Source organism: Arvicola amphibius, chromosome 5 (genome assembly GCF_903992535.2).
Source record: "Arvicola amphibius chromosome 5, mArvAmp1.2, whole genome shotgun sequence".
Taxonomy (NCBI): Eukaryota; Metazoa; Chordata; class Mammalia; order Rodentia; family Cricetidae; genus Arvicola; species Arvicola amphibius.
This window is the reverse complement of record NC_052051.1, coordinates 112,334,182-112,359,895: the sequence shown is the minus strand read 5'-3', so window position 1 is coordinate 112,359,895 and position 25,714 is coordinate 112,334,182. Positions and strand designations below refer to the sequence as shown.

The window sequence follows — 25,714 nt, the reverse complement described above, 5'->3', positions numbered from 1 at the left end:
TGTCTGTCTTAGCTATGCACCTCTGCACGGTGGCAGTGATTTGCATCTTGGAGACTTAACAGCAGAACGAGAACATCCTTCCTTTTCCCCCCAGTTTCCTAGTGGCTTTTCTTTCCTTCTGTTGAGAATCACCTTTTTATGTGAAGAGAGCACTGTGGAGCTTCTTAGAGGTGTGTCCAGGTTTAGCCATCACTACTCTTGCATGTTGGAGCCATTATTATTAGGTGGTACTTGACTGTAAGAACTGCATTTCCATGACTGGGGTCCCTCTTATAGCCAAGGCAGCTCCTCAGTGACTATGAGCATGTCGCAGATGCCGTGTGGACAAAGGCCAATTCTCAGGCCAATGGTCATTGCAGGACAGAGCTGAACAGGGTGAGTGGTACTCTATCTACACAAGTGTACAACGTGACGCTTATAAAATGTTAATTTCTATAATTTTCTATTTAATATTTATTCTTGGGTCATGGTTGAGCAAGGGTAACTGGAATGAAGAAAAAGCAAAACTAAGTGAGGAGTGGCTACTATATAGTTAAGTGGTTTGGGTTTTTGTTCTTTTTGAGACAGGCTCTCTTATAGAGCCCTGGCTATCCTCGCACTCAGAGATCCGCCTGCCTCTGCCTCCCGAGTGCTGGCATTAAAGGCGTGCTCCACTTCAGCAACTGATTCTTCACCAAGGTACAAAGGTTAAGAAAAGATTATGTTTTCAATAAATGGTGCCATAGCAGTCAGACCTATGGACCCCGAACCTCACGACTACTACATAGTTCAGCCTGTGTACCAAATCATGGACCTAAATCTAAAACTTTCATAAAAAATAGGAGACAAATCTTTGTGATCTAAAGTCAGGCAGAGCTCTTAGATATAACACCAGGCTTATCATTCAGAAAACTAAAAATCCCATAAGTTGGACTCAAAGTAAAATGTAAGAAATGAAGAAAATAAAAAATGACAAACAGAAAGCCCTTTGCAAATCACATATTCAACAAAAGGTTTATAGCCAGAATATGCACGGAGCTTCCAGAGCCCACCTGCAGTCTACCCGATAAAAGACAAGAGATTTGAAAAGGCATTTCACCAGACACACAGATGGCTGCAGAGCACATGAGCACACTCAACATCCTTAGTTGTTAGAGAAATGCACATAAAGCCACCATGAAACACACCGCACACCTACACCCAAACACACACAGCTGAGGATGCCAAGTGCCAGTGACGGAACAGCTGGAGGCTCGCTGGCTGCTGCTGGAGAAATGCAAAATGACATAGTACACTGGATGTGAGGTTTGCAGGCCTCTTACAGTTAAACATACTTAGGACAGAACACACCCTTCTTCCTAGGTGTTTACTTGAGAAAAATAAAAAATGTTTATACAAAAGCCTATGTTTAAATGCTTCTATAAAATGTATGTATTGAAAAGACAAAGCTAGAAACAGTTCCAGTCCCTTAGAGGATGAATGGACACCCTGTACCCGCTAGTGAACTACTCACTACTGAAGCCTGAGCAAGGTGCTCACGGCAGTGCGTGCTGCTCAAGGGCTCGGTGCTCCCCGGGATGCACCGTGCCAGATGTAACCAGATGCAAAGGCTAAGAACAAGGGATTTCATTTATATAGAGGCACTAGAGGGAAAGGCTGCGCCCCAACTACCCTGGGATAGCACGAGGGAGCGAGGTAACTATCCTGTGACATCAGAAAGAGTAGGTTTTACTATATGTAAATTCTAACCTACTTTTAAATTTTAATTCTATTTTAAAAGTTTCAAATTTTATTTATTATGTGTGTGGGTGTTTTGCCTGCATGTATGTCTTGGTATCGTGTGTGCCTAGTGCCCAGAGGCCAGAAGAGAGTGTTGGATCCCCTGAAATGAGTTACAGACGGTTGTGTGCACCATGTGAGTGCTGGGAATCGAACCCCAACAAATGCTCTTAACACAGCCATTTCTCTAGCCCCACCCCACCCTAAATTTTTAAAAATCAAAAACAAGAGTGAGCTTCAGCAGTTCCTCCACCCATTGCTGCTTTTCCCGTGTTGTGCTCTGGAGGCTCTTCACCCTCGCTGGCTCAGGGTGACTGCACAGCCCGGGGATCCTACGCCAACTCTGGTTCAGAACAGCAATCAGGATGGGGCAGTGATCGGACATAGTAACAACCTGTACCAAAGACACTGGGACACCCATTCAAGGATGGAAGCTCGACTTCTAGGAAAGTGATGGTAGACATGGTGGCTCACCATGCATGTAATTCTGATACTGGAAAGTCAGGAGGGTTCAAAGTTTAAGGCCAGACTGGTCAACAGTGTGACCATCTCAAAACTAATAAATACACAAATACATTTTTAAAAGGGCAGAAAATGCTACCGCCAATCAAAAGTATGTGTAAGCACAGTAGTGACTCGGTAGGTAGCACAGGACCTGGTGACAACTGTCTGATCAGCAACACTGACCAACAGGTATGGTTCTAACATGTTTAGCTCCCTCAGATAAACAGAAATGTCAAACAACATTGATGTCATTTGTTGGTGACATAGGTTGGCTGTGGTACAAGAGCACAGTGAGAATTAGTGGCAGCTGTTAAGTCACCTCAGTTGACAAAGGCATTCTTTATTGCTTGTAAATGATGAGGAGTGTAGAGGCAGAGCCTCTCCCGGCCCTGCCCTGGACATTTTAGCAGCAGGCACTGTTTGGATGCCACAGGCCTGTACGCTGTCATGGTGGGACAGACAGGAGAAGCAGAACTCAGAGCTGAGCCCTGCACCATGGCAACAACACAGGCATTAAGGAGCTGAGAGAGGAAGAGAAATCTGAAGCATCACAAAAGCCTACAGCAGGTAGGTACCATATGCAGCTGAAGCTCATGGATGGCTGGCACCTGGGGGATGATGGTGGGAATAGACCTTGAAGTTGGCGTTGGGGTCAAGCCATGTGGTGCCAGGTAACTTGGATGAGGGGTTTTGCCTCTGCATCTATTGCCTCAGCCCGAGGGCTCAAGAGATGAGAACATGGACACCTGCCATGCTGCAAATACAGGTGACATGATAAGAACTGGACGACTCTGGCATGCTCATTGCAGCAGCTCCTTCTTGGGGTGGTGGCCCTGGCCCGTGTGGAAGGTCCAGAAGGTTGGGCCTGGAAGTTCTGAGCAATTAGGTACTACAGAGGTTAAGTTGGGGAAGAGGGCACAGAAGGGGGCAGGGTGGTTAGGAATGCACAAACCTTGCGGGTAGAGGCCTGGGTGCCCTGCAATGACCGTGTGGGTTGTTCCAAGTTCAGAGCGGCAAGAGTGGTAGGTCAGGGAGCGACACGCAGGATAGGGACTTGTGCCTTTGCTTACTCAGGCCTCACCAAGTTGAGAGCAGGTCTTCCTGGACCCATGTCAGCAGTATGAGGCAGAGGGGAGTGATGTCCTGAAAAATGTCAAGGGGCAGGGACTAGCACCTCCCTGGGATTTTCATGAGGTCCCCACACAGTGAGTCACATCGCATACTCTGTGGCACCACAAGATTTGCAAGGACTCCAAGTGTTTCAAGATCTTGATCTGGCTTCTTCAGTTGCCCGCTTTTTACAAACAACTCCCCTATTCTGATAGAGGACACAGCCAAGACCATGCCTAGGACATGAAGTGACAGACATGGGATCCAGAGAGCAGTGTGTGCGTGTGGATGGCAAGGCCCCAGTCTCAGACAAAAGACACAGGTGGCAAGTGCATACATAGGCTGATAAAGGACTTGATGCAGAAGCTGGGCTTGATCGCAGTGGCTGCAGGCTGCTTAGCCCTTGGCCTCTGCTGTGGCAATGCCAGAGCTGGAAAGGAGACTGGATAGACAGGCACTGGGGACTTGTGGTGGTGCAGCAAGTGAACTGGCTGGGGACGGACAGCAGGCAGAGCTTGACAAGCTAAGGCAGTAGCATGCGAGGGCCTTCTTTTCCGGTCCCAGGCGCTTAGGGCATTGCCAGGTCACAGCGCAAAGCTGGCCGCGTCTAAAAACCACACAACCAGTCCCGAGGACACAGAAAAGGCATCCAGAAACCCAGCACAAAGACAAATCTCTTAAGGGGTCAACCCCAAGTTCCTGCTCAGGCAAACAATGCGAGATATAGGCGGTGCCGAGGCCACAGAAGCCTGGAGTGCCAGAGGGTCCAAGGCAAGCAGGGTTGACTTGTTTCCATCACCCAGGTTCTGCAAACCAAAAGCCCAGGGCCCAAACCCAGGCCAGGACTCCAGCTCCGCCATGAGGGCCTGTGGTGAAGATAGATGGACGGGTGCTGGTGTGGCCTCCACACATTTGCAGATGGTCGGCAGCCTATGCTGTATTTATAAACTCGAGGCAAGATTTGTTACAAGCACCTACAAACACTGCAGGGAGTCTGGTGGTGTCAGTGATGGGGACTTATCTCCCTTACACATGCAGCAAGTGGCCTAGGTCCTAGTCATCCAAACAAGATCACCACATGTGACCAGCAGAAACAAACCTGGTGACACCAGCACAGTGCAGCAGGGAAGCTGGGAAATGACCTCCAGAGAACACTAGACCACTCGGGGAAAGGCAGCTGCCATGTGAGTCACTCTATGGAAGAGTCCATGCGACAAGAAACTGGGCCTGGCAATGGCACCCAGCAAGCTTGAAAGCGCATCAGCTGTGATGCGTGACTGCATGCGCTGTAGGGGACGTCTCAGAGGTAATAGATTACCGCAGAGGTGGACACAACTGGAGACCGTGCGAGCGTCTTAAAGGTGATTTCATTTGCTACTTAGTCAGAAAAGGGTGACTGGGAATGCAGGCAAGGTAGGAAATAGCAGGGAGGGACTTGATGTAGGGAGAGCAGACGGCAGGTGTGCTCTGGCCAGGCCGAACAGCTAAAAGCATCAAGCTTAACATCAACCATTTAAAGCCAGGAATCTGGGAAGATCAGGAAAGTGACACACAGGGGAGGACAGGGTTCAGGCACTGCAGGAGTGACGGCGTGTGTGTGTGTGAAGGCACACTGGAGGAAGCGTGACTAGGAAGTGTCCCCCCCCCTCATAAGCAGGTTTGATAAGATAGGAACTAAGGCCGGGTCTGATAGACTGTGGAAGGCCGTAACCTTGACCAGGGGACAGCAACTGAGTGAGCAAGGTAAGAGTTGACTGAAATAGCAGAAAGAAGAGACTCTTGTAAGGTGACAATGGCCACGGCCATCACGTCCCGGTCAAGTGCTAACATGACTGTGCCCACAGCTTTGACTTGAATCCTCAGGAAGACCATTCTTCTTATGAAAACTCAGAGGGGAAGGACAGGCTGGGCCGCAGACACGACCTGACCTCCTGCATGAGCCAAGAGCTGGCGCCTTCCCTCCCAAGGCAGCTACTATCCTGGGAAGTGGGCGTGGGGTTCAGAGGCACAATGAGTCAGAAGTCTGCGGTTCTTACTGAAGGCAAAGGAATAACTTCTTATTCTTGGTTTCATAGTGGACTTTATTGGGAAAATTAGTGTAAAAAACAGATTCATAAAATTTAAATAAGACAGTAGTAAAATCTTACCTCATCGCTATGGTCATTGCTATAGAAATCACAAATAAGGTGGAGTCTAAGTCACCGCCTAGGCAAACACTATCCTGCCAGGCTTCTCTGCCAGCCCAAGGCAGGAAACACTGCAGTTATGAGAAGTAAGGCCAATGATGAATTTGCATTTGATGCTGGAGTAACGGGGGAAGCATGTTCTGATTATGGCATCACATCTTTCTAGTCTGAAAAAGCAGCTCTATTAATGTCCTGCAGCAGAGCACATTAGTAACTGTAGCCATGCATTATAATTCCCATTTTGTTTCATAAAGAAAGCTATCAATTTCCTACACAATACATTATGCTTTATTGTTTCCTATAGTTTATTCTTCAGAAGAAGTTCCTTCTCTAGGCTGTTTCTCAGGCTGCCCAGTGGCTTACCCTGGGTCCACTTGGCCATTTAACTCCACGATGGCCAATGGTAGGGCTGAGGGCACCTCTCTCCTCCAGCCCGCATCTCTACCTAGAAAACAGACCTCATCCGACTCTGAAATGTGACCAGAAGTTAATGTGGTACTCTTTGGTTAAGGAACTTTTATTTTCATTTAAGCTTATAAAAATATAGCTAGAAATATACTTCTGAATTCTAAAGCTTTTTTTTTTAACAGCTTTAACACAAACATGTCCTTGCAAAATTCACCACCTGGTTGGATTGGAAATCTGCTACCTCCCGTGGAATCTAAGTGTTTTCTACTTAGCAAATATATTTGCATGAAGCATTTGTAGGCCCCATGGGCAGAGCGGCTCAGATGCTGTCCATGGCTTTGAACTCACTAAGGGCCTGCACGGGGCTCACATGCTTCTTCTGAGAGGCTCGTTTAATCTTGGTCTGTGTTTCATCCTGCTTCTCCCTCTTCACCAAGGGCTTCTTCTCAGGCGCCTTCATCTTCCATGACACAGCAGGAAGGTTGAGGGATGCCATGCCCTGTGACTTCTGGTATTTGGTGGAAGCCACATAGGAAGCCTTCACTGTCTGCACCACAGCATTCATCAAGTTCTTGGCTGCCTGGATCAGGGACATGGCGCTGTCCACCTACAAGGGAGAGAGGAGTGGTGAAGAGCCTGGTGCTCCCTGCATACATGCAGGCCTGGTCACAGCAGCTAGGGCCTCCACCACCTTAGGTTCAGGGCTTGGGGGGTCTCCGTAGCACTGTGCAGAGGCTGTTACTGCTCTCTCAATGGCAGTCCTTATCCACGTAACCTGCAAATACTTGCCTTTGAGAAGAAATGGTGATAACACAAAATATAAGATCACCTCAGCAACCCCGTCCCCCAGGGCCGGGGACTTTCTGGATGATCCTGAGTGACTGCAAGGCTGTGCAGCACTGGCACATGAATAGCGACAGAGAAGACTTGAAGTCATACCACTTCCATCCAACACACGCTGGTGATCTCAGGTATGGGGGTCTGGTCTCCCATTAGAGAACAGAGAATGTTCCGTCTCCTCTTCTTGCTCATGGTGACCTGATGAACTGCTACAATTCAGCTCTTTGTGGGTAGGAACTGAGAAAGCAGCCTGCACAGCTCTACTTGGTAATTTCTGAGCAGGCTTCATTACTCTGGGGGGTGGGGAGAGTAAAAACACCCTTTCCAAAGAGCAGCTGTCAGCGACAGCGTGTGGTCTGTGGGGCTCCAGGAACCAGATGGGTTTTGCAGTTTCTGGTCTCTATACTTTCTGTGTCTGAGGTAGGTAGGTGGTATGCAGGTCATATACTTTCAGCAAATTCCCACTAGCCACCACTTCTCATTGCCACACTTACCCCGGAGACGACGAGCTCTCCACCAAGGTTCTGCACTTCAGCCTTGACCTTGCTACAGATGTTGAGCTGGTGGCAGTAGAGAGCTATGCGCTGGAGGTAGGCCAGCAGGTCCTGCTTGCAGGCGGAGTCTGGGCACTGATGGGACAAGAAGCTCAGCACTGCCTGTTCCCAGCCCCACTGAGACAATCCCCTGCTCCCAGGGCTGTTTCTCAAAGGCTTCCTGTAGGCACTAGCATGCTCCCTCCTTTCCTAAAGTGCTCTGTTCTCTAGGGCCATGACAGCCAGGCAGCACTGCATGGGGTACATGGTGGCGCACCCTGAGCCTCAGCGCCTGCTGGCAAACGACCACCTACGCCTAGGTTTCCAGCCCTGGGGAGAAGTTCCTGGCCCTACAAGGTGATTTCAAGGAAGGGCCTAGTCATACAGAAAAGTCAAGGTTCTGAGTTATGTAAATTAAGCATCTCTGCCTCAGGCACTGTCTGCTCAACAAGGGTGCACAGGATAAGCCCCTGCTGACAGACACTCGCTCTAGGCGGAGATGATTACCGAAAGTTACAAGTGTGGCCCTGCCCAGGCTGCACTGAAGCCCAGGTGCTTAGGCCTCATCAGAGAGGGAAACAGTGCTCTCATTGGGGTGGGGGCCGGGATGAAGTGAGCAGCATGGTATAAAACGGAGCCAATACTCCACGCGGAAAGCTTTTAAATTTTTCCTAAGATGCCACCAAAGCAGGACAGACTCAAGTCTGATTTGCAGTGTAAAATGACAGTACTGATGGCTGTATGCAGAATGGAGAAAAGAAAAGGCCACAGGCCACAGTGGTCCAGGTAGGCGAGAGATCAATAGAGCTACTGACTTCAGGCAGCAAAGACCAGGTCCACAAGGCTTTTTACTGGGTAGTCAAGAATGACCGTCAAATGGTGGCTTGAGTAACGAGGGGCAGCTGTCACTCATTCTGCAGCATGGATAACCCCCAAAACCCACAACTGGTAGAACTTTTCTGGCTTAAGTCAAAGGAATGTGCTGTGGTAGAGAAGCCTGTTCCAACCTCTAACAGTCCCCAGAGCTCCCAAGTTCTACAGAAACCTCAGCAAGAGGCCGCCATACATCAGTGCCAGTGCTGGGACAGGCAGGATATGCTTCTGCCCAGAAATGGAGTTCTCAGGAGGGAGAAAGAAAAGAAATGGTAGAGGCTGGTTTTAATGATTTAGTGATAGAAAGTTTTTGGACATACACACCAACTCCTGAGACTTGTCAGAGAAGCAGATCTGAGAAATCCTTAGGAACGTATGCTGGGATTAATTAAGTAGGTTAGGGCAGTTTTCAAAGATAAACTGTGGCCCCTGAAAATGATCAGACAGCTACCTCAGCAGTGGGCCAGGCAGACTGCCACTTACATGATCTGCGATTGTTCGGCCAAGCTTATCCATCCTGGATCCCGCCTCGGCGATTTTCTTGGCAGCACTGATCACATCTGATGTATTTTTGAGTGGCCCTTTGCCTCTGAAAAAGAGAACAGGATCCCTGTCTATGAAGCCCCTCCTGGTTGGAGGTGAATGGAGAAGGGATGTCAACAAAGCATCAGGGTCCTGAGAAGTAAACTCTCTCTCTACAAAGTCTGCAGAGTGGGCTTCTGCTCACCGGGTGAAGTCGGTCATCTCCATCATAATCATGCACATCTGCTTGGCCAGAACGATGATGTCATTGCCACTGTCATCCCATTTAGATACTTCAGCATCCAACTTGCTCTTTTCTTCCTGGAAGCTGGCCACCTGTTCTGCAATCTTTGCTTTTTGCTCCTGAGGAAGCTGAGCCATGATCGCCTACAATCACAAGCCAAACCACTCTTAGGAAGTTCTCACAGGGCATTAGCCAAGAAGACTTCTAGCAGCAATCCACAACGTGGGTAGTAGGTCAATGCTTTAATAGTTTCACTTTGCCTGAAGGGCTATTTTCTTATCCTTGCAGAACTTTTCTGCAGCCTAAGTTCCTGAACCATTTCCCAAACATGTCTGAATGTGTAGGAAACAGCACAGGAGGCTAACTCAGTGGCTTCACAGCCACACCGTGCTGATCTGACGGCCTGACTCTTAAAAGTTTCAAACTTGCTGCTCTTTGTGGCAATAGGAAAGGAGAGAAAGGGGTATGTGGGTGGAGCCCTAAACAGACATTCCCAAGTTCAAGAGGCCTACCAGCGGTAGTGTGAGAAGACAGAGAATCTTCTGAGGAACACACACCTTAGCTACCTGACAAGCAGCACTTTGGAGGCCAATTACCAATTCAAGCCCACAGCCTGGGCTCCATCCTCTTAGCTCTCCAAGTGCTCATGACTCAGTAAGGCCTAGAGCAGGGACAAGCTCTCTGATGGATTTCCATGTAGTGAGAAAATAGACTTCTTAGAGATACATCTTGGCATACTTCCAAAAGCAGAGATCTTATTATTGACTGGAGACTTAAGGACTCCAAAGCAATGGTGCTGACTGGTTTTCTTGAATGTACTAGTGGGGTTTATGGGCTTTTTGTTATTGTTTTTAAGGCCCATGAATAATTAAGAGCTCACTCCCATAGTTATCAATGCAATGGTTTAGAAGTATTTCAAAATTCTCTTTAATAAACATTATTCTGATTAGATTGGCAGCCTTTTCTGACTCGGGGTACCATAAACTGGCAGCCCAAGGGGTAGTCGAGGTCCCAAATTCTAGCCTTGTTCCTAGCTGAGGAGGTATGTGGTGGGAAGCCACAAATGACCAGTAGGTGCCATGACTTAGGATTTAGGTCATAACACCAAAACCAGACAAGAAGAACGGAGCCCTGAATACTACTAAATATCCTAGAGGAGAGAACAGCCAGGGAGCCTTACAGAACAAGTCAGCGGGCCAGGGAGCGGATTCTCACCCGGGCACTTTGTCCAGCTATCAGCTGGTCGTCTTCCGTCTGCACGCTTGTCCTACTTCTGACATCAAAATCTTCCGTCTCAAAGTCAGAGTCATCCAATTCCTCGGGGGTCTGCAGCCAAGACAAAAGACTGAGTCAGACAGAGTCCCCTGCCTCCAGACTCCCTGAATGACATCTCGGCAGAGCATGGAGACCCAGAGTGCGGTCACCAGAGTCGTTTGTGTGGCCTCCACACCTTCACCTCTTTTTTTTTCTTGGTTTTTGGAGACAGGGTTTTTCTGTGTTACCAGTCCTGGCTGTTTAGGAACTTGCTTTGTAGACCAAGCTGGCCTCAAACTCACCAAGATCCACTTTCCTCTGCCTCCTGAGTGCTAATTAAAGGCATGCCACCACTGCCTGGCCACACCCTCACTTTTTATAGAGAGCTCCTTTCATAGGGTGAAGAGCTCAGGCTTGCTGTAACATAAAGATTTCACTTTTAATACAGTTCCGAAAACTACCCTTGGTCAAAAGTCTTTAAATTAGGTGTTTTTATACAACAGAAAGCATTCTCATAAAAGTCCCACTTTATGACAACAAGAAAATGACAAATTAATACTGGACTTTCTCTCTAGATGCCAAAGGCTATTTTGAGGACTAAAACAAAGCAATATATTATTAAAAGTCATATTTTACTTTTATCAAAGAAAAAGAGAATACAGCAGATAAGAAATCAGTGTATACCAATGGGACGGACTGCTGCTTCTCATTCTCTGCTTTAACTACTTAGTAAAATTTGTATTTTGTACAACCTGCCAGCCTCTCCTCATTAGCTACTGATTGACACCGTTATTAGGCAGGACAGCTGGGGTTGGCTTTTAGTCCAGACGACCAGCCTGTGACAGGAGGGCACTGAGGCAAGTCACGGCCAGGGCCTTGTAGTGAGGATCAAGCGACAGAACATGTGGGAGGCACTCAGGGACATGGGCATGGGCATGGGTTCTGACAGGCAAAGGCTGGGCCTACCCTAAAGAAGTAAGAACAGTGGTGGGCAGGGATCACAGGTATCAGAGCCACAAAGACCCTTCCAGGGTGACCTCCAAGCCCTGGTCGCAGAGCTGGTGTGCTAAGTCTAGAGAGGTTTCCACAGCAGCACCTGCCCACAGCCTATCTGGGTCCTAAGAACTGTTCTTGAAAGAAAAGCTCCTTTTCCTTTGTTCACTCACTCAGCTATTCTAGCAGGAAACCACAGGAGCACTGGGCAGAGACGGAGTCAGCTGTGTGACCTCCTGGAGCTCCGCAAACGGAGCCGTCATGCTGAGTGGAAACAGGCAGATCTGTGAGCAGGAAAGGGGACGTGCAGATGGGAGAAATGCTGGTAGACTGAGGAAAAACAATGTGGCTTACTAGCTGGGTCCCAGCTCAGGTGAGAAGAGCAACAGGTGACAGGACGAGTGACACGAACACCTTAGAGCACAGAGCACCAGATGACACAGTCAGACTGCGGCCCAGGGGCTGATGCCTGGGCTAAGGGGCCTTTGGGCAGACGGGTGGGACTAGGTAAGGAATGCCAGGTCTTGGACCAGGGTGGGAACGTGCAGGGAAGACAAAGCCAGTCAGACTTGCTGTTTGTTCAGGGAAGCCACAGTGTAGACTCAAGCAAGTGGAGGCGTTAACTATTGAGTAATCTGGCTTTGGAAGCTGGGGCTCACTCTTGGGCACAGTAACTGAAAAAGGGTTATAAATTGGCTACGTAAGTATGGAACTTAGCAAAATCAGCCCCTAAAGAAAACGTATTTTATGCCCATCAAAATCCCAGCAAAATTCTTCAAAGACCTCGAAAGAACGGTACTCAACTTCATTTGGAAAAGCAAAAAACCCAGGATAGCCAAAACAATCCTATGCAATAAAAGAACTTCAGGAGGCATCACAAAACCTGACTTCAAACTCTGCTACGGAGCTACAGTACTGAAAACAGCCTGGTATTGGCATAAGGACAGACAGGAGGACCAACGGAACCGAATAGAAGACCCGGATATTAATCCACACATCTTCGAACACCTGATCTTTAATAAAGAAGCAAAAAATAGCAAATGGAAAAAAGAAAGCATATTTAACAAGTGGTGCTGGCATAACTGGGTATCAACATGTACAAAAATGAAAATAGACCCATATCTATCACCATAAACAAAAATCCAAATAGATCAAAGACTTCAACATAAAGCCAGCCACACTGAACCTTATAGAAGAGAAAGTGGGAAGTACACTTGAAAGCACTGGCACAGGCAACCACTTCCTAAATATAACCCCAGCAACACAGACACTGAGAGAAACAATAAATGGGACCTCCTGAAACTAAAAAGCTTCTGTAAAGCAAAGGACATGGTCAACAAGACAAAACGACAGCCTACAGAATGGGAAAAGATCTTCACTAACCCCACAGCAGACAGAGGTCTGATCTCCAAAATATACAAAGACCTCAATCAAGAAATTGCACACCAAAAGATCACATAATCCAATTTAAAAAAAAAAAAAAAATGGAGTATAGACCTGAACAGAGAACTCTCAACAGTGGAATCTAAAATGGCTGAAAGACACGTAAGGAAATGTTTAACATCCTTAGTCATCAGAGAAATGCAAATCAAAACAACTCTGACATTCCATCTTACACCTGTAAGAATGGCCAAGATCAAAAACACTGATGACAACTTATACTGGAGAGATTGTTATACTGGAGAGATTGTGGAGAAAAGGGAAACTTCTGCATTGCTGGTGGGAATGCAAGCTGGTACAACCCCTTTGGATGTCAGTGTGGCGATTTCTCAGAAAACTAGGAAACAATCTTCTTTCCTCAAGACCCAGTAATACCACATTTGGATATATATTCAAAGGATGTTCAATCGTGCCACAAGGACATGTGCTCAACTATGTTCATAGCAGCTTTGTTTGTCATAGCCAGAACCTGGAAACAACCTAAATGCCCCTCAACCAAAGAATAGATAAGGAAAATGTGGTACATTTACACAATGGAGTACTACACTGCAGAAAAAAACAACATCTTCAATTTTGCAGGAAAATGGATGGAGCTAGAAAACATCATTTTGAGTGAGGTAACCCAGACACAGAAAGACAGAGATCACATGTACTCACTCATAGGTGGTTTTTAAACATAAAGCAAAGAAAGCCAGCCTACAAACCACAATCCCAGAGAACTTAGACAACAATGCAGACACTAAGAGAGACTTACATAGATCTAATCTACATGTAAGTAGCAAGTATAAAAAGACAAGATCTCCTGAGTAAATTGGGAGCATGGGGACCTTGAGGGAGGACTGAAAGGAGGAGAGGACAGGCAGGGAGGGGAGCAAAGAAAAATGTAGAGCTCAATAAAAATCAATAAAATTTAAAAAAGGAAAGCATATTTTAACAAAGAAATGCAGGTAAAGAGAAGAGGACAGGGCTTCCCTACTAAGGAGACTGAGATAGAGAGAGGCTGAGAGGTGTGTTCTCCCAACCCCAAAATGAGGAACATAATCATAGAAAGAACAGAGGCAGTGAGCAAGTTAAGCTCAGCTAAGAACAATGACAGGGACCTCTCCTAGAGGGAAGCAGTGGCCACAGGGCATAACAGAAGGGGGCAGATATTCCAATGGGACTGGTAAGACAGGGACAGGGTTAGAGGTTCAGGTGTGGGAAGGCTACAGATTCTAAGACCAGAGCTGGAGGAATGACTTAACCCACAGGACACCAAGGGCCCTCACAAGGTCCCGCCTCAGAATAGCTACCCTGATCTGATTTTTGCTACTAAGACTGCATAGAGCATAAGAAAAGGAGATGTACTTACTTAAGACTAAGACCTGGGTTGGTAAGATGCCTCAGTGGGTAAGGCACTTGCTACCAAGCCTGACAACCTGAGTTTGATATCTGGGACCCACATGGTAGAAGGAGAGGACTGACTTCCACAAGTTGTCCTATGGTCTCCATACATGCACACACAGAAATAATGTATTAAAAAAAAAAAAAAGAGCTGAAAGGCTGAGTGAAAAGTGACAAGTGGGATCAATCAAAGACCACCATTGATAACCTAAAGAGTGGTGAGAATCAAGCAGTAAACCCAACACTGAAGAGTGTGTGAGTGTGTACATGCCAAGGCTAGCATTAATGAATACTTGGCTTTCTCACTGGGACTCATTTCTACTCAATAAGACTGTTGAGTCAAAGGCAGCGATGGGATCAGTGAGCAGGACGCTATGCACAAACTAAACTAAAGCACAAGCATCATCAAAGCTTTACTTTTGCTGGTTCCTGGCCAATCTCACTTCTGCACACACCTAGAGGTCCAGGAGATAAAGACCTGCCATTCTTTATCCCAGCACAGAACTAAATATAGTAAGCAGTCATTTATGTGCCAGGCCCGTGCTGAAAACACTGCCTGTTTTTCATCCAATAAAGCCATTAATTTTTTAGACATTTATTTTATGTGTATGGGAGTTCTGCCTTCATGCATGCTTGGCATACTCATAGGCCAGAGGAGGGCATGGGATCCCCTGGGACTGAGTTTCAGATGGTTCTGAGGCACCATGTGGGTGCACAAGTGCTTTTAACCACTGAGCCCTCACTCCAGCTCCCCAGTAAAGAGAAGAGAATAACATATCAGAGAGACAAAGGGATTATTTTGGAGGAGACACCTAAGCTGCCCACCTCCTCCCGGGATGAACTTTATCAGTACCCAGACTGCTTCTTCAGAATGGTGCTCTAAGTCTGAGCCACCACCTAGGGAACACTACACAGCTTTGATCCCATTGCCTTTAACGTGACTTCAAGCAACATGAGCAGCACTGGAGTATATGGAGCCTTGGGACCCACTAACACCATATTATAGCCACTGGCTGCCACAGTTCAATCAGATCAGCCTTTATAGTAGATAAGATCCTTCTGCTTTAACTTTAAAAATAAGTTTAAGTGGCATTTTAAAATCTATTTTGTACATGTGGAATTCAAGAAAACAACTTGCAGGAGTTGATCCTCTCCAACCATGTGGGTCCTGGGGATGGAATTCAGGCCACAAGATTTGGTGGCAGACACCTTCATCCACTAAAGCATCCCAGGCCCACCTGGGTTCTTCTTTAGCACAGCAATCAAAGACTTAAAGCCTCTGCTATCTTGCAGCTGTACCCACAACCATTCCTCTTCCCAGCTTGGGACAATTTTCCTACATCAACCAGAGAATGGTGATCTTGCCTAAGTGTTTCAACATTGCATACAAAATGGATGCAACAGGCCTTCAACATGTTCCCAAACTGACATGGTGGTTAACTTCTTAGGAAAAGGGGGTATAAAAGTAAGACAGAGTCCCTGTCTAATACCTTGGAGGTTTAACTAGAAAACAAGGCATAAATGAAAATCAATGGACTGAACTACACAACATCAGGCAAAGCTCTAGCAATGCAATAGGTGGGCATTGTATTCCAAATGCCTGTTCTGGAAGCCTGCAACAACCAGGGACAGACAGGCAGGCAGGCAGACACACACACAGACACACACACAAACACACACATGCTCGCAGGTATGCACAGGACACAGACAAATGATGACAATGAGATCCAGGTAACCCTGCTCTTTTTCTTAAGAGCAACATGCAAGAGATCCTTAGCTATGGAAAAGGCAGTTTGGAAGACACAGGCTCAAGACAAAGAAATCTGCAGTTTCAGAAACCCATCCCATCCCAGTTCACAGGGAGGTCTAGGTCATTCTGCTGCTTTATCTGAGAAGGGTGACAAAAGACTCAGAGGTAGTACTTCCACTCAGCTCAGCACTTGGCCATGAGCCATGGAGCAACATCAGGGGCTGCCACTCCTTATCCGGAACAAAGTCTAACCTCCTGCCTGGGTTTCCCTTCAAGGAGAGGAGCGTTCCTTCTGAACAGAAGTACAGTAGCTTTACTTACCTTAAGAAGAAGCTCCTTCTCTGAAATTTAAGAGACTATTTTCTGTAGTTTCCCCTGTAACTCTAACTATTCTGTTTATCCAACTAAGTTCCCTAAATTAATTTAAGCCCAATCATGCTAGATCTCTGTTTGATCTCTATTTGGATTCTATCTCATTCTAACAGCTCAAGCACATGGTTTAATACACGCACTGTTATCTGCTGAGCTCCAGAACCCGTGGCTTAATATACCGCATGGTAGCTGCTGAGCTCCAGAACGACACATTGCTCAAGTTAGCAAATGAGAAGAAGAAGCTGTTGAAATGTCTATAATGTAGTTATTCACCCTTATCATCAGCACTGCTTTCCTGATGTCCCGGATGCCATCGTATACAAGGCGGGAGGCATCGATAAACTCATTCTCATCCATAGGCTGGGCTGGGTCTGAGCTGAGGGCTTCCACAGCAGCTTCCACTTGCTCAGTGAACCGTGGCATGACTATGGAGACAAGAGGCAGGCAGGTCACACTAAGGAGACAGCACTCCACAATCCTTTCCTGAATCCTTGAATAGGCAGTAGAGTCAAGCTCCGGACAAAGATCCTCTGTGTCTCTATTCTTGTGCCCAGTACTCACCAGCAAATAGACCACAATGTTCAGAGGTGAACTTACGGACAATATTTTGCAATCACCTTCTCAGCAGACTCTGATCTAGAATTGGATGACTGAGAACTGAAATGATACTAACTACTTCTGAGACCTTAAGAATGGACCTACAAAGGCTGGAATAGTAGTTTAGTGGTAGTAAACTTGCCTAGCATGTAAGAGGCTCTGGGTTCAATCTGCAGTACTTCAGGAGGAGGGACCCACCTTCATTTCTTCTTATGTGTTCACTAGCAGGACGCTACGCACAAACTAAACTAGAGCACAGGCATCTTCAAAGCTTTACTTTTGCTGGTTCCTGGCCAATCTCACTTCTGCACACACCTAGAGGTCCAGAAGGAGATAAAGACCTGCCATTCTTCATCCCAGCACAGAACTAAATATAGTAAGCAGTCATTTATGTGCCAGGCCCGTGCTGAAAACACTGCCTGTTTTTCATCCAATAAAGCCATTAATTTTTTAAACATTTATTTTATGTGTATGGGAGTTCTGCCTTCATGCATGCTTGGCATACTCATAGTTCATCACAGACACATAAAGGAAAATGTGCTCATGAACTGTCTAATAACCAACTTCTCGCTAGTATGATGAGCCACCCAGTGTGTATAAAAACAAAACCAGAGTTGAGTTCTGTGTGTATAATCCCGCAGGATTTGGAATGATGTTGGGAGTCATCGTGGGGACCCAGGAGAACACTAGGACAGGGGACAGTCCTCAGACCTGTGTTGGAGAGCAGCTTGGTGGCTTCCAGAACCTTTTCTGTGTAAACTCCTGGCTCGTAGTTGTCCATCTCTGAGGTGACTACATGGATGACTCGAGCTGCCCGGCCTCGGATAGCGCCAGCAGTACGATCCAGCCCATCCACATCTTTCTCTTGGAGAGCAATGACACACTTGTTCACATCCTCCAAAATGTGATTCTCTGAGGAACAAACAAAAAGCTGAATGAAGGATCAGGTCTTCTACTAAAGGGTGACATAGTAGCATGGCATGTTGTATGTACAGAGGACAGGTTTGGTGCCAACCACATATGCCAAAAGTTTTGTACACAAAGCTGGGCACAAGCACACATTGGCATGCCGGCACGCAGGAGGGTAGAGCTAGAATAGAGTTTGAACCAATTTCTGCAAGTTATCCTCTGTCCTCTAAAAACATCCACGGTATAACCACCCACATCCCAAATAAGCAATGTTAATAAAAACAAGCACACCACCTTCAATAACTGCTTCTTTGTTGACTGTCGTTGAACAAATGTCACAAACAGTCTAAATCAGAAAAACAGTTCAACATCAGGCTGTACCTGTCCAGTGTTTCCTCTCCTTCCAGGAGATGCCAATAGTATTTAGGAGGCAGCAAGATCGAGATCAGAGGGTGCTAAGAAGCAGGTTTAACCCTCTAGGGCACTGAGAGAATACATCTGAGATGAAAACATTTACATGACACCTGTAGTCTCTAGAGAGGGAAATCTGTGAATCCAGCTGACTACTAGGCACACAACCAGATTTGAAGACCCCAAACCATTTCCTTTCAAAGCCTGACACTGTTTTTAGAAACCCCAGAGCAAGAACTTCCAATCTCATCTGAAATAGCAAAGGGTAAGCAAGCCAAAGGGCCAAGGGAACTGTACTTAAAGGAGCAAGCTGCACACAGGCAACATGATAGTAGAGGCAGAGCTATACAGGCAGACCCAGAAGAGGGTGACTGGCAAATATACCAGCACACATGAAGCTGCAGTGGGTGGTAACATGACTGTCTCCTTTCCTGGGCTGTATGACAGCTCTTGGAAGTTATGTCAGTTAAAGACACGGTTCCCTGTCAACAACAGTGTGTGGCATAGCATGTGGAGAGAGCTTCTTGTAGAAGAGCTAGAACAAAGGTAGCAAATGCAATCAGTTTTAAGAAGCACATTGGGGTCGTGTGTGTGTGATGGCATGTACCATTTATGCTTCAAAAGGTCAATATCCAGGACTGGTTTCTAATTCAACTACCTGTAGCCATCATTCCTTCCTTCACAGCCTCTACTAACACACATAATCAAGTTACACATGACTGTGTCTGGAAAGGAGGTAACGATTTGACTCAAGACTAAAAACACAGTATTTATATTTCCTCTAACCTAAATGTGAGCCAGAAGCAAATGGTACTTGTCAAACTTAGGGGACAGAGCCGCTGCAGTGCTATGTCATGGGCTAAGGATACCATGGACTTTAGGAGGACTTTTCCTGACCAGGGTGCTGGTAGCACTAAACCAGTCTCTCTGTTTAGCAATTACTAATGGAGTAGAATGGGAACTCCCAAGGGAAGAACTAGTTAACCACACTGGTACACACTTGCCATCAGCAGCCAAGAGGCAGGAGGACTGCAAGCTCAAGGCCAACCTGGGCTACATAGTAAGATCCCATTCAAAGACTAGTAACACTAGAACACTTGCCTATCGTGCACAGCCCTGGATCCCATCCCTAACACCATGGAGGTAAGGAGAAGAGGAAAAAGCAATAATTAATGATGTGGGAAAAATTAAAATATGAGTTGGTTTCAAAAGTCTTTCCAAGGAAAGCGAAAAAACAATAAGAATTCCCACTACGAAAGAGAAAATGAGACGGGTGGTGGCACATGCCTTTAATCCCAGAACTTAGGAGGCAGAGGCATGAGGATTACTGTGAATTAAGGGCCAGCCTGGTCTACAGAACGAGTTCCAAGACAGCCTGAGAGACACAAACATAACCTCTCTCAAAAAAACAAAACAAAAAAAGGAGAAAGAATGATTCCATGCCATTGCACTATCAGGAATGCAAACCCACAAAATTTCTAGCATAAATTTCGGGATCTTTATAGCAACTAGAAGAAATGGACCTGAAGCACTTTTAAATCCAAACCCCCTACATACTAATGACAACAAAGCAAACATAGACCAAACCTGTCCATCATTCAAGGCCTCAGGTGCTGAAACTACCTTTTCTGAAGGCAACACAAGGATCAATGTGAAAGATATACTTTGTATGACAAAGGTAAGAATGTTAAAAGAAAAGGTTCTGCTAAGAAAACTACAAACCAGTTTTTCGTATTCTTTTAATTCTCATCCCTGTTTCAGGGTGGTTAACACCTCATATTCAGTGATGTACTCTACAAAAAGCATCATCTAGATACCCATGTTTTCAAAACTAAGCCCCAATTTTAATAAATTCTTCCTGACTCTTCCCACCCCATGTCTTTTTCCCCATGTTGGATGCCAAATTGTTGTTGTATCAAAGAGTTCCACAGTAGCCCATAATGGAGCATAACAAAGCTTTATTTATCTGGGGATAAATTCACAGTACGGGTAGCAATCCGCATCCTCTGCGTGCACTGGGAACTGGAATCAAATCCAGCAGAAAAGGGGCTGCATGTTTTTTGTCTGCACTTAGGAGACCATGCCCAAAGTGGGTTGGTATCCTAAAGGCTATTGGCTGAGGAGTTCCCACAACACGGTAAGTGGTCACAACCAGAGAAGGTATGCAAGCCACTCGTTAGTAACAAAGGAAGTACCTTTAACATGTGACTGCCTATCTTAGGAAGTGTGACGAGATCTACAGTGATGTCTGGAGGGAGCATCTGGGCATGCCTGTGAGGCTTACCTTGTTAGGTTAACTGAGCTAACAAGTTTTATCAACTATGACTGGCGCAAGTCCCTGGGTTGGTATCCTGGACTGTACTAAAAGGAGAAAGAAACCAGGCAAAGTTGGCACAGGTCTTTAATCCCAGCACTTAGGAGGCAGAGGCAGACCAATTTCTCTGAGTTCAAGGCCAGTCTGGTTCCAGAAGAAGTTCCAGTTTCAAGACAAGGAGAAACCCTGTCTTAAAACAATAAAATTAAAAATGTAAAAAGAGAGAAAAAAAGATAAAGGGAGAAAGGGAGGGAGGGAGGGAGGGAGGGAGGGAGGGAGGGAGGGAGGGAGGGAGGGAGGGAGGGAGGGAGGGAGGGAGGGAGAGAGAGAAGGAGGGAGGGCGGGGAATACATTTACTCTCTGCTTCCTGATTACAGATACTACAGATACAGGGTGGCTAGTTACTTCAACCTCCAGCTCTAGGACTTTCCTGCCATAAGAGACTGTACCTTGAACTCTAAACCCTTTTCTTCCTAAGCTTGCTTCTATCCAATTACCTGATCACATCAGGAAAAAAAAAAAAATCAATATTCTTTCTAGTCAGTGAACTGTGCTTGTACTGCTTCCTTCCTCCAAAGAGAAATCCTCATCTACAGTTTTCTTATTTTACTACAGAAGAAAAAAAAAGCATAAAATCCTTTCATATCAAAACCAAACAAGGCAGGGAATAAACATTCTAATGATGGCTAATACTGATTGTCAACCTGAAGGTATCTAGATTCAGCAAGCAGACAAGCCTTTGGGTACACCTCTGAGTAATTAGGAAGACCCATCTTAACCATGGTCTTAGACTGAGTAAAAAGAAGAAACGGCAATATAAACCCAGTTGAAAGCCCATGGCTAGGGAGGTCTGGGCCCTCAAGGGGAACTTACTGCTGCTGCTTAGTTAAACTGGTGTCACACCATCTTCTGAGCACTTGTTTGTATTACACAGACGAAGGTCTTTTCTTTGCAATTAACAGTGAACACAAAGACACTTGGTTGTTCAAGGTGTGGAGAATAAGGGATGGTTTGAGTGTGCAGCCCTAAACAGGACATTTATACAACCCACTCTAAGGCTTGGAGAACATCTTGGAAAGGGGACTGAAAGAATGCACAAGCCAGAAGAAGGGAAAAGGCCTGTGAAATGCTATCTTCTGGTCATGACAACCATTACAATATGAACTCACAGGATCAGCTGCCTGCACTGGACAAGAGTCAATCATGGACAGAGGAGGGTCTCACAGGGCCCGGTCCCTTCCTGGACTACTGGCTATGGATGAGTTCTAGCGGACAGGACCAGAGTGCTATGAATCAGCTGCTTAGTCTACTAGGACTCTACCCAGTGCTTGGCCCTCACCACTGCTCTAAACACCTTGATTCTAATCGACTGCATGAACAATAGACAAACACACCAGAAGGAGGCAGCCAGGATGCAGACGCTCTGAAACAGCACTACTTCAGAGAACAATTCTGGGCTTGAATCTGCTAAACAGAAACTGGCTCAATAGCTCTGCACTAAGTCAACCTCTCTTAACTCCTATTTACATAAAAGTTGAACCCATTCACCAGATAAAAGTGAATCTGCTAAGAAATTTGATTTCTCTTTACTAGTCTTCTGTTTTACATTAAAATAACCTAAAAAATCCTGTCTGGATCCCACTAAATGCTGATAATGAATCCCTTTTGTTATCTGTTATACAAGAGCCATTTTGATTGTATGATATTTTACTTTACTGTAAGAAAGAATGAAAATTCCTGGAGACAGAGCCCAGTAAACATATCCAACCTAATTTTAAAAAACTGTAGGAATGTAGTATTTATCCAGAGGGGGCTTTGCATTTAGATTTCCAAATTTGTTTGCTTAAAAATGTGCTATGAAGGTGGAATGTTTTTCCCTAAACCTATGAAAAAGAATAATTCCATACTTCATTGGGAAAAACAACAGAAGGCCAAGATTTCCCAAAAAGGCCATTGCTGCATTTTTGGCACCTGCAACAATGTGCTCGCAAATGAATTTTTTGTTTTAAAGTGGAGCATCTGCAGTTTGGTAGTTCTGAGGCAGCAGGGTTTATATTTTACCCTGTCTTCCTGCAGTTAACATACAACCTACACCCGACTTTCTCAAGTTAAGCCAAAAGAAAACTACCATCTCGAGTTCATGCAAAGACAGGGATACATTGGTATGCAGAACACAGTGTCACCCTTATATAGGTCACTGCTGGAGGACTGTGCTGTGCATGCACTGAAGTTCTGCTTCTCTTTCAAGCCCCATTGCCACTCACATCTTCCACATTCCAGTCTGTGGTTCCCTGGGGTGACAGGTAGTTTCAGCTTTACAAGAACCCAGTCACTAAATCTGCCCACAGCCACTAGCCTCAGGAAGCCTGGCATTTCCAAGGAGAAGACACAGCCAGGGGCAACAGAGGCCCTGTTAAATAGAGAATGCATTTAGTGTTACTCAACTCTAAGGAGATAAGATTGAAATTTATTTCTGAGATAAACACTAAATTGCATTTGACAGACATGTTCTATATGAATGCAATTTACTATGTCATTACCAGTTTATGTTTATATAATGAAATCAACTGTTTTTGTGACGTGAATTACTCAGATTTATTTTTTCAAGTTCATAATTAAATGGCACTTAAATATTTCCTCTCTGTTTTCTCTCTCTGCATCAGACAGACAAAGTCTTTGGGGAAGTAGTCAGGTACACTACGATCACTTCCGGCAGACAGAAGCTTTCCAAGAGCATTCTCTACAATAAATTAGCTGAGAGGTTCCTTCTGAATTTCATGGGCTCATAATAAATGACCAGCAGTACCAAGACAAAGGTCTAAACTCAAATATCAAGAAGGATGGATAGTTATATGCTACACAGGTCACAGCCAGAGGGTCTCAGTCTATACCAGCAGTGAAAGGTTTTGCTAGTCCAGTAACTAATTCTTCCAGGATGACCAGCAGCCCCACCGTGGAGAAAACAGCTCCAGTTCCAACTCCCCCTGCACTGGACACAGGTCAGAATGTCATAAAACTGGAAACCAGCATGTCATTGAGAGAATTTACTTGCCCAGATTTGAAGGTGTTTTGTCTGCGATTATGACTTGGACAATAACTACACATGCCATTCTAGGGAACCATTTCATTACCTGACACAGCCAAGAAGTCATCAATGGAAGTAATGTCATCAACAGCATCTGTGAGAACACGGACTTGTTTTTCCCATTGCTCTTTAAAAAGATCCATGTTCTCTTGGGCCAGTTTACTCTGTGGCTTTGCTGCTAAGGCCAACGCAGCATTGATAACCTGCAGAAGACATTAATACACATCACTATCTATCTCAAAGTCACTCAAATCAATCATATGGGGTGATTTGGTCAACAGAGCAGGAACAGCTAGCTCCCTGTCACTAGGAAACATAACACCATGTGCTCCATCATAACTAGTACAAAGAGGAAATACTGAACAGCAGGCCTTAGACTTTAACACCAAAACAGTAAGTTTGATTTGGGAATAATAGGCAACTATAAACAAATGAATTTTCTCCAATCTGTGAAGGCAATTCTATAATTTTTGACATTAAATTTCAAGCTTTTTTAAAAAAACCTCAATCATACAAATATACCATCAAAAATTATATAATTAAAATTATAGGCCACATACGATTAACTACCCTGGTTCCTTCTTTTAAATATGTCAGCATCGATAAGTATATATTAAAACATTGTTCAGTGTTCCATTTTATAGGTATCTTTTGTTACTCTCCTACTGTGGGATATTTAGGGTCATCTCAGGTATCCATCACTATTACAAAAGTAGCCAGTAATGTCCAATAGTACATAATAATGACCTGTATCTGAAATGCCAAACTTACCCAAATTCATTCATAATAAAGGTATTGTATTCCAATTCCAAGGACTTTTCTCTTTTCTCATCTTAACACAGGTGTAGCTGACTTATAACAACTTCATATATGTGTGTGTGTGTGCGCTCATGAGTACAGATATAGGGCTCAAGGACATAGCTTCCTGGTAGAAAGCTTGCCTGGTATGTACAGGGATCCAGCCTCAGTATAGCACACACATACAAATATTTTACTGAGAGACAGTTTATAATTCATACAATTTATCCATTTAAAGCACAGAATTCAATGACAATAGTCACAATGATACCACATTCAGTTTTACCATTTTTTTTACTCCAAAAAAGAAGACTTCAAATGTATTAGCAAGCACTCCCCATTTTCCTCTTCTCTCCTTATCCCCATCTTCTAGTAACTACTAAGTAACCACCAGAAAAAGTGCAAGGGTGCACACGGTTGTCTTCTTTCTCGTCTCAAGAGTAAACCACCTAGTCTTGAGCCATTAACTACAATGCTACAGATCTTCATTTTTCACAAATATCCTAAACTAGGCTAAGGGATTTTTCTATGATTCCTAGTTTTTTAACATGGACTAGAGGTACTTTTCTTTTATAATTGTCAATAGTTTCTTAACTTGGGTACTGGGAAACAAACTTGGGTCTTTTGCAAGTGCAGTCCCTGCTTTTACTTGCTGAGCTGTTGAGATATCAAGTCCCACCCCCCTTACAAGGCATTCGAACAACCTCTCTTCACTGTCTTCTGCAAGTTCATTTTTATACTATCCATTTTTCACTGCAGTTGGTGAATGTGTGAAAGGATCTGAAGAGTTCCTTCTCCAAAAGACACACAGAAAAGGGTTGGGTAAACACAGGAAAAACAGCTTTACCACCCTTGGCCACCGGGGAAATGCCAATGGGGTCTCTTGCAACTTATCTAGATAACTAAAGAGAGAAACAGCCCACAATGTCCAATTTGTATTTGTCAATACTCAAGGTGCCCAGCTCTGCACGTATAAAGACTAATCACCCTCAGGAAAGGCCTTTTACTCAGGTCATACCCCTAATACCAAGGATGGCTTGGGCACTGCCTGAAGCTCAGTCTTGAGGTCCATCTTAAGTGACACTGCAAAGGAGAGAAATAAGGCTTTGTGCTGTGGGCTCATGCTGTGACATGGGCCGAGTCACAGGTCCACACACTCCAGCATTTTCATTAGGATCAACTAGACTCTCCCTGTGTTTTTTTCCCCTAGGCTTTAAGATCATTTATATAAATACTCTTGGTAGGTGTGATCAGCGTATGTTACCATCTGTTTCTGAAGATATGTGGAAGCATTGTCGCTTTTCAAGCATTTTAAAACGAAACAGAGAACCAAAGATATTAAAGTGTTGGGAGGATAAAATGGCGAACTTGAGAAAAAGTATAATCTTTAGAATCTACCCTAAATTTATTTCATTCAATTTGGTCAGCCT

At 45.1% G+C, this 25,714-nt stretch overlaps 1 protein-coding gene across 2 annotated transcripts in view; it reads right to left on the bottom strand.

Annotated features, from left to right (window-relative positions):
- Positions 1 to 5,435: 5,435 nt before the first annotated feature.
- Ctnna1 (catenin alpha 1) overlaps positions 5,436 to 25,714 on the bottom strand; it is a 127,907-nt gene continuing 107,628 nt past the window's right edge. For both annotated transcript variants that reach the window (XM_038329399.2, XM_038329400.2), the window contains exons 11-18: positions 23,533 to 23,689; positions 17,479 to 17,679; positions 16,444 to 16,595; positions 10,194 to 10,304; positions 8,940 to 9,121; positions 8,696 to 8,801; positions 7,301 to 7,435; positions 5,436 to 6,573 (exon numbers count right to left, since the gene is read on the bottom strand). In XM_038329399.2, coding sequence (XP_038185327.1) covers positions 6,286 to 6,573; positions 7,301 to 7,435; positions 8,696 to 8,801; positions 8,940 to 9,121; positions 10,194 to 10,304; positions 16,444 to 16,595; positions 17,479 to 17,679; positions 23,533 to 23,689 — 1,332 coding nt within the window. In that variant the 3' untranslated portion in view covers positions 5,436 to 6,285. The remainder of the gene's footprint in view (positions 6,574 to 7,300; positions 7,436 to 8,695; positions 8,802 to 8,939; positions 9,122 to 10,193; positions 10,305 to 16,443; positions 16,596 to 17,478; positions 17,680 to 23,532; positions 23,690 to 25,714) is intronic.